Source organism: Tympanuchus pallidicinctus, unplaced genomic scaffold, assembly GCF_026119805.1.
Source record: "Tympanuchus pallidicinctus isolate F22 unplaced genomic scaffold, pur_lepc_1.0 scaffold36, whole genome shotgun sequence".
NCBI lineage: Eukaryota > Metazoa > Chordata > Aves > Galliformes > Phasianidae > Tympanuchus > Tympanuchus pallidicinctus.
This window is the reverse complement of record NW_026294754.1, coordinates 1,617,824-1,625,586: the sequence shown is the minus strand read 5'-3', so window position 1 is coordinate 1,625,586 and position 7,763 is coordinate 1,617,824. Positions and strand designations below refer to the sequence as shown.

The 7,763-nt window shown below is 51.3% G+C and overlaps 1 protein-coding gene across 2 annotated transcripts in view; it reads left to right on the top strand.

Annotated features, from left to right (window-relative positions):
* Positions 1–1,148: 1,148 nt before the first annotated feature.
* The window catches only part of RAB6A (RAB6A, member RAS oncogene family), a 58,144-nt gene continuing 51,529 nt past the window's right edge, over positions 1,149–7,763 (top strand). The window contains exon 1 of one of the 2 annotated variants that reach the window (XM_052699397.1): positions 1,149–1,479. In XM_052699397.1, coding sequence (XP_052555357.1) covers positions 1,410–1,479 — 70 coding nt within the window. In that variant the 5' untranslated portion in view covers positions 1,149–1,409. The remainder of the gene's footprint in view (positions 1,480–7,763) is intronic. The other variant, XM_052699396.1, reaches the window with a different exon arrangement.

Sequence of the window (7,763 nt, the reverse complement as noted above, 5' to 3'; positions counted from 1 at the left end):
TGGGAGAGCGAAAATAGATGTGTGAGGTTTTAAAGTCTGCTTCAGATGTGCCACATTGGAGCTGAAATGGGGGAGGATTTGGGGATTCGTGAGACTCAGGGAAGGAGGTGCAAAAAGAGGAGGGATTGGAGGAGAATCTCTTCACCTGGAGCACCATCAGTTGCTTCCAGGCCTCAAGAGGCTGAGCAGCAGTGACACTGATTTATGCAGACTTGGAGATCACCCAAAGCAATTACCTGCACAAACTGCAGAGCTTTTGGTTTTTTTTTTTTTTTTCCCTTCCCTGAGACAGCAGCAAAAATCATAGAATCATGGGCTGATAGAATGGCCTGGGTTGCACAGGAGCACAGCGCTCATCCAGCTCCAAGCCCTGCTGTGTGCAGGTCGCCAAGCAGCAGCCCAGGCTGCCCAGAGCCACATCCAGCCTGGCCTTGAATGCCTGCAGGGATGGGGCATCCACAGCCTCCTTGGGCAACCTGTGCCAGTGCCTCACCACCCTCTGCCTCCAAAACTTCCTCCTCACATCCAACCCAAACCTCCCCTGTCTCACTTTCAAGCCATTCCCCTTGTCCTGTCACCACCCACCCTCACACACAGCCGTTCCCCCTCCTGTTTATCCGCTCCCTTCAAGTACTGGAAGGCCACCATGAGGTCTCCCCATATCCTTCTCTTCTCCAAGCTGGGAAGTGCTTGGATGCCATCCCTGCTCCTCACTGCGGTGTGCACAGCTCGGCATGTGAAGAAGGCCAGGCTGGATGTGGCTCTGGGCAGCTTGGGCTGCTGGTTGGTGACCCTGCACACAGCAAGGGGTTGGAAGTGGATGAGCATTGAGCTCCTTTGTAACCCAGGCCATTCTATGATATAAAAGTTATTTAGTGTGTTGAGGAGCGGGATTCCCAGAGAGGCGGTGGTGCCCTTTCCCTGCAGACACTGGAGCTCAGTTGACGCGTCTGAGCGCTCACGGAGCTACGCACCGCGCGCCGCCATCGTTCCGGTCTGAAATGGGCGCCCCACCCTAAGCCGGGAGCTAAGCTCCGCCCTCTCGCTCGGATTGGCTCGCTCCAGGGGAAGGGGCGGGGCGTGCGCGCGGCGTGACGTTCGCTGAGGGGGCGGGGCGGCGCCGCGCGTGCGCAGGGGCGGGGCGGGACCGGCGGCGGTGTGAGGCGAGGCGGCGCGGCGGACCGAGCCCGGCCCTGAGGGGAGCGGCAGCGGCAGCGGCACGACGCGATCCGTCGCCGTCCACCTCCCCGAGCCCGGCCGGGGGAGCGATCCCACGGCCCTACCCGCATCCTGAGGGGAGGAAGTAGGGCAAGAAAAAAAAAAAAAAAAAAAAAAGAGAGGAAAATTCGCGGATCCCAACCGCGTGGAGTGGAGCGAAAGCCAGCGAGCGGGGCGGCGGTACCATCATCATGTCGGCGGGCGGGGACTTCGGCAACCCGCTGCGGAAATTCAAGCTGGTGTTCCTGGGAGAGCAGAGCGGTGAGTCACGGCCCGGCCCGTGCCGCCATCCCCCAACCCTTCAGCCCCCAACCGCCGCTGTGAGGGGATCCCACCCCCCCCCCCCCCTTCCCTCTTTTCCCTTCCTGCCTCCCTGTGGTCTCTGTAGCAGAGCCGTTGCCCCCTGCCTGCCCTCTGCTACCGCTGGGTTGGGAACTGCGCGCTGCTGTGTGCCGATTTCAAGCAAAAGAACGAAACAAAACAAAAAAAGCCAAAAAAAAAACCAAAAAACAACCCCATCTCCAGAGGCGGCTGCTGATTCAGCGGACCCCAATTGCGGCGTTTTATCTCTGGCAGGAGATGCCGCCTTCGTTCTGTGGTGTTTTCTGCACCAGCCGAGCGCTGTGAAGGAAGAGCCGCCCCAGGTGCGGGGCTGGATCCACCTTTGCTCTCAGTGATGAAACACGTCATCGTGTTTTGTTGGCTCGCTTTTCCTTCTCCTTTTTTCTCCCCCCCCCGTCTCTCTCACGTGCTCAGCCGTGCAGCCCCCAGCTCGGGGCTGGGGTTGCCGTTGGATTGCATTGACCCGCACTCCCTCCATTGAGTTGAATGGACGTGGAGCCTCTCCAGCCCCTCCTGTGGGCGATTTCCTTTTGTCCGCCCCATTTAAATCATCGCTTATTTTTTCTGCTTTTTTTTTCCTCCCCCATCTCTTCTTCCTATTAGCAAATTCAGCCTCAACTTAGGCATTTCTTTTTGGGTAAGTCAGCTGATCCACTCGCTGGGGTGCTGTTTGGCCAGCCATCTTAGGAGGTTTTTTGGAGAGGAGGGTTGTGCAGATGTGGTCTGGTCTTTTTTTTCTTTATTTTTCTCAATCGTTACTTCATCCCCAGCTAATTAACAAGGAGAACTTAAAGCTCTAGCTGTGCGTTTGCTTGTTTTACTGTATTTCTGACTTTAATTATGCTTCTGTGGGAGCTGCCAATGCAGACCTTAAATTTCAGCAGCTCTTCGTTCACATGTGGATTTCCCATCTCTCTATTCAAACAGATGTTTTCAGATACCTTCTTCCTCTAGCCTGATTCTTCCCCCACCCCCTTTTAGCTAATCATTTGTGTCTATACAAGGCCTTAAATAATGGCCTAAAACGTGGGGAAACGTGTATTTAATAACTATAAAAACCCAGCCCTGCTGCTGTGACCAGCTTGCAGATGCCTTGGGGCTTTAAGGAAGCACTCAGAGCTGCTGGCAGCTGTGCTGAGGCTCCGACCTGCCTTTGTCTCAGCTGCTGAGCGATGACTCCGTGGCTGCGCTGCGCCCAGGTGGCTCTGAGTGCAGTGGGGAAATGGCTTTTTGTGTTTTGGGGTTCGGTCACTACAGATGCTGCTGTCATTGTGGGTTTCTGTGTGTTTTTTTATACCAGCTGAAGCATGAGTAGCTCATGAACCCGCCGTAGGGGACCTGCTTTAGCAGGGGGTTGGGCTGGGTGATCTCCAGAGGTCCCTTCCTACCCCTGCAGTTCTGTGATTCTCCCATTACAAGCAGCTCCTGGAAGAATAAATGTCCTAATAATGATCTTCGTTAGCGTGGCAGTAATACAGAAGCATCTCTCATCCTGCAAAGGGAGTTCCAGTGGGTTTTACATCCGTGTGTCTCCCTTTGCCGTTTTCCATTTTGAAGGTTAAGGAGAAATATCTTTATGTGTATTTCCAACAGCAGATTTTACAAATGGGAATATCTCTTTCCACAACTGTTGAAGTGGATTATTGCCTTTGCTTCCTGTTTAGCTGAAAGGTTTCCTGCCCTGCTGGAAGGCCGTAATCAAAGATCTTCTCCTGCTGCTTGTGGGGATGCTGGATGCTTCTCTTTCATTTACATTCAGGGGCTTCACTATGGCAAATGAGGTGTTACCAAGGGCTGCGATGCAGCAGTAGCTGCCTGAGCAGCCACAGCGAGCTAAGATCAGACCGTCAGTGCTGACTGCATGCAGTCTCTTCAATAAATAAGTATGTTTTGGTTAAGAAATCCCTAATGAGTTCATTGCTGTGCGTGTTTTGCAGCCCCGAGGTGCGATTGTGTGGCCAGCGATTGCCACGTAGGACCTGGGAGTGATTGGAGATGCTTTATTTGCATCTGAAACTGAGGTTGCTGTGGATGCAGTCAGGTTTCTGCTGCTGTCCTCAGCCATATTGTGGTAGGTCTGCTCCGTGTGACTGCAGCGATTCTTCCTGCTTGTGCTGCTTGCTGCCAGCTGCAGATTCTCTATGCTAAGATGCTGGTAGGTTTTTAAAGCCCTTTCTCCCCTCGCTCCCCAGTTTCCAAAGCCTTTCCATTGCCCGTGGTTTCTTCCACCCCCTTCCCTTGGTGCTTTCACTGTGGCAGCTCCTCGAGCAATGACACCCTGCTGCGGCTCCGTGCAATGGCAGAAGGTCACTGGCAGCTCCTTCCAGGATTTACTGCAAGTCATTGCCTCTCCATGGCAGTGGTTGCGCTCAGCTCCGTGTGGATCCATCACCAGCCTGCAATTTAATCCCTGTCCAGCTCAAAGAAGCTTCTCTTTCCTTCTCCGTCTCATTTTGTTCCCCAGCTTGTAGTACAAGGATGCGGCGTTAGGTAGCCAGCAAGAAGGCAGCTTCACCAGCCCTCGCCTTAATTGAATTACTTTTCTCAATGATCAGAGATTATGGAGTTTAGTACTTTTAAATATGCTAATCTTTGCTGAAAAAGCAGAGAGCTCAGTGCTGGGGGATTAGATAAAGCTATTGTATGAAAAAAGAAAAATGCTCTGCTTCCTGCTGCCTTTGATCTTGTTTTATCAGGTGGCTTTCATCAGTCCTCATGCCTCGAGTCGAAGAAATTCAGATTTCTGGGTCACATCAGTTAGTGCATACGTCACCTGTGCTAGGGTGGCTCACAGTAAATATGGTATCTGATCAAACAGACCAGCTTTAGTTCTGTCTGGCGGGTGGACGTGTCTGCTTATGCCCATTTTTGAGTGAGCAGATTGGAATGCTGGGGCACTGTCACAAGGATTCGTCCATCACGTGGCTTTATGGTGCAGCTTTTATTGCAAGCAAGTCTGAAGGGCACGAATACAAATACAGATGGCAGAATGAATCCCCGTTGTCTCTTAACGCGTTGCACGAGATCTAAAAAAAATAAAAAGTAAATTAAAAGCAATTAGCCCTGCTTATCAGGAACCAAGGTTTTAATGCTGAAGATGCTGCTAAGTGCTATGTAATAACTTGCAGACTGTAACAGTTTAGAGACCACTAAATAAAGAGCTGTGGTGGCGTTGGGCTGGATGCTGCTGGACGTGCTGTCGTGGGATCATAGAAGCAGAGGGTTGGAAAAGCCTTCCAAGATCTTCCAGTGCAACCATCTAATGAGGTGACTGGAGGGCGGGGGGTGGTTTGTGAGTGAGGGGCTGGCCTGGCACTGACCAGTCTGTGTAGGCTGCCATCCCTCTGCAGCATCAAATCCTCTTCTTAAGGAGTGCTCAGCTTTGAAGCTTCCAAGAGCTGTTGTTCATTCTGCTCCTCTCGATTTCCTGGTGCCTTGGTTTTCTCGTGGCCGTGTCTTCAGGTGCTTGGTTTTCTATGAAATAGAACAGCCTTCCAACAGTGCCTGCAAGGAGCGTGGCAGGCGTGGAGAGCAGGCCTGGAATTGGCTGTGGTGCCAGTTCTCATGGAGCCTTCTGGTTCCTGTCTGTCTGTGGAAGCCTCTGGAGGAGCTGGATTTCTCTTCCAAGGAAGAACAGCTGTATGGCTGTGCTTTGGTCTGTTCTTTTATCCGTATCTGAGAAACAGTGAGCCTGCAAGTTGAATCTCCTTATCTCCTCGCTATAAGATAACGGATTTTTATCTGGCAGATGATTTGGGGAGGTCTGGCACGAGGTGCAGGCTCTGCAAAACTGATGTGTAAGGCTCAAGTGATGCTAACAGAGGAGCAAAGAGGGAGGACCTGAGCTGAGGCCAGCTGCCCTGGGGAGGTCTAAGGATTAGGAAGTGCCAGTGCTTGCTGCTCTCAGTCATTCTTACAGGCTTCACCAGTCCATAGAAATCCACCTTCCTGGTCTCTCTATGAAGATGTAGCACAGGCTGAGTTCAGTTGCGCAGAGGCATTTGTTACATCAAGGACCTGTTGCATGTGCTGCTCATTTAGCAAAACAACCGACAGCAAACCAAACAGGCTCTCAGTGGTTTGAAACATGGCTCAGAAGAAATTGTTGTGCTGCCTTGACGTGAATGCCGTAAGACTTTTCTGTGACAGCCTCTGGATCTCTCCTGTTGAGTCCTGCAGCCTGCAGGAAATGGCTCCTTGTGGCAGGCAGCTGTTTCTCAGAGGCTGTGGCAGCTCTCCTGCATCCCTTCTGGGTTGCAACACAAAACTGAAGTCACTGCTGCTGATGCTATCAAAATATTATGAGTTTGATGCGTTGGTATCATTTATGGAAGCAGTCTAAACAAAGCAGTGCCTCAGTAAATAAGCAGCAGTCACAACAGGGGTGATAAAAGTAGAAAGTTTGGGGGTTATGGTATATTTTATTTTATTTCTTTACTGAGCTTACACAAAGTTGAAAAGCTGAATGGCTTTCTATTGGGTATGTGGACCTGCTTGGAATGCTGCTGAGCCCTGGAGCAATGTCCTTGCTGGGGCTGCCTCCTGTTGGCTCTCAAGTTAGGAAGGAAAGCCTTATTCAGCTGGAGGGCTCAATTGTGGCATTTGTTTAACTTGACTTTATAGAATGAGAGTGTAACTTTTCCTTGTTCCCAGTCAGTCAGTTCTGCTGGCTGACTGCTACACCACTGTGAGATGTCAGTGTGTTGGCTGCCTCAGCTCTGCTGTGTGCTCTGAGAAGTCCTCTCTGACCCCCGGCACGCCTGGTGGGATGCTGTCTGCTTCAGTTACTGCACTACTCATAGCCTGAGGTCGGAGTTCTTGAAGCGTTTTTTTACAAAGCCAAAGGCAAATCCTGAAGGCTTGACAGTGATGAGAACCAGCTGAAATGAGGATGTGCTCAGTAGTCCTTCCTTCTCTTTGGGCATTTTTTGGCCACGTTGGAAGCTTTTCTGTCAGTCCCTTCGCTGAGACCAGTGGCAATGCCAGTGCTGTGCAGCCACCAAGTCCAATGGTGTCTTTGGAGGTGTTTCCTGTGTGGCTGCCTTCACAGAATCCCAGAACGGCTTGGGATGGAAGGGAGCTCAAGGATCACGAAGCTCCAACCCCCCACCAATGCAGGGCCACCAACCTCCCCATCTCACAGCAGCCCAGGCTGCCCAGGGCCCCATCCAACCTGGCCTTGAACACCTCCAGGGATGGACGGGGCATCACAGCCTCTCTGGGCAGCTGTTCCAGCCCCTCACCACTCTCTGTCAATAAAGAACTCACTTGCAGGCACCTGGTAGAATACAGGTGGATGCTGATGCATGTTTCTTTATTCAGCACCCGTTGTAGTTGCTTCCATTTTATTACAGAGAGATGGGACATACTGGAAGCGTTTCCGTGACTTGACTTGATGCCAGTATCCCTGGAGATGCCACTCAGCTATTCTGGGATTTGCAGGCTCGTAGTGTTCTCTCATCTAGACATGTGTAGGTGTCATCAACACACAGCATTAAGGCTTTGCTTTAAAGCTGAAGCATATTTGCCTGGAACTGAAAGGCTCTGGTAGAAATACTGGAGCAGCTGTGGTGAGCAGTTAGCTATTTTGTCTTCAGATGTGGCCAGAACTGGCTGCATCAGGGTGGGTTGGTGTTGTGTTTGGGGATCTTGGAGGTTCTTTCCAACCTGGATGATTCCATGAACTTGGCATGCCTCGTGGTGTCCCTGCTCATTGTAGGAGAGTTGGTCTAGATGCCTCCCAGAGGTCCCTTCCAATTCTAAGGGTTCTATGATTCTTTGAGAGACCTTTGGTCCCATGGACTTCTTTCTCTACAGTTGGATCTGCTTCCTTCATAGAATCACAGAACGGTTGGGTTGGAAGGGACCTCGAGGATCATGAAGCTCCAACCCCCCACCACAGGCAGGGCCACCAACCTCTGCCTGCAGGTAAACCTGCTAAGGGTGAAACGTTCTTAACTTCCACTGGATGCGTCTTCCATCTCCAGTCGTTACTCCTTAAACCTTTGTACTGTGAATGTTTGAGACTGTATCCATGAGTGCTTTTTGTCCTGCTGAGTGATGTTATTCAGTCATTCGCTTCTGGGAGAGCAATCAGCAATTACTGCAGCAAACAAACCCCGTTCCACCATTCCTGTAATTAATGCAGAGGTCCGTTTATTCCATTTCTCTAAATGCTTCCTGTTACGCTTCCTGTACTTACC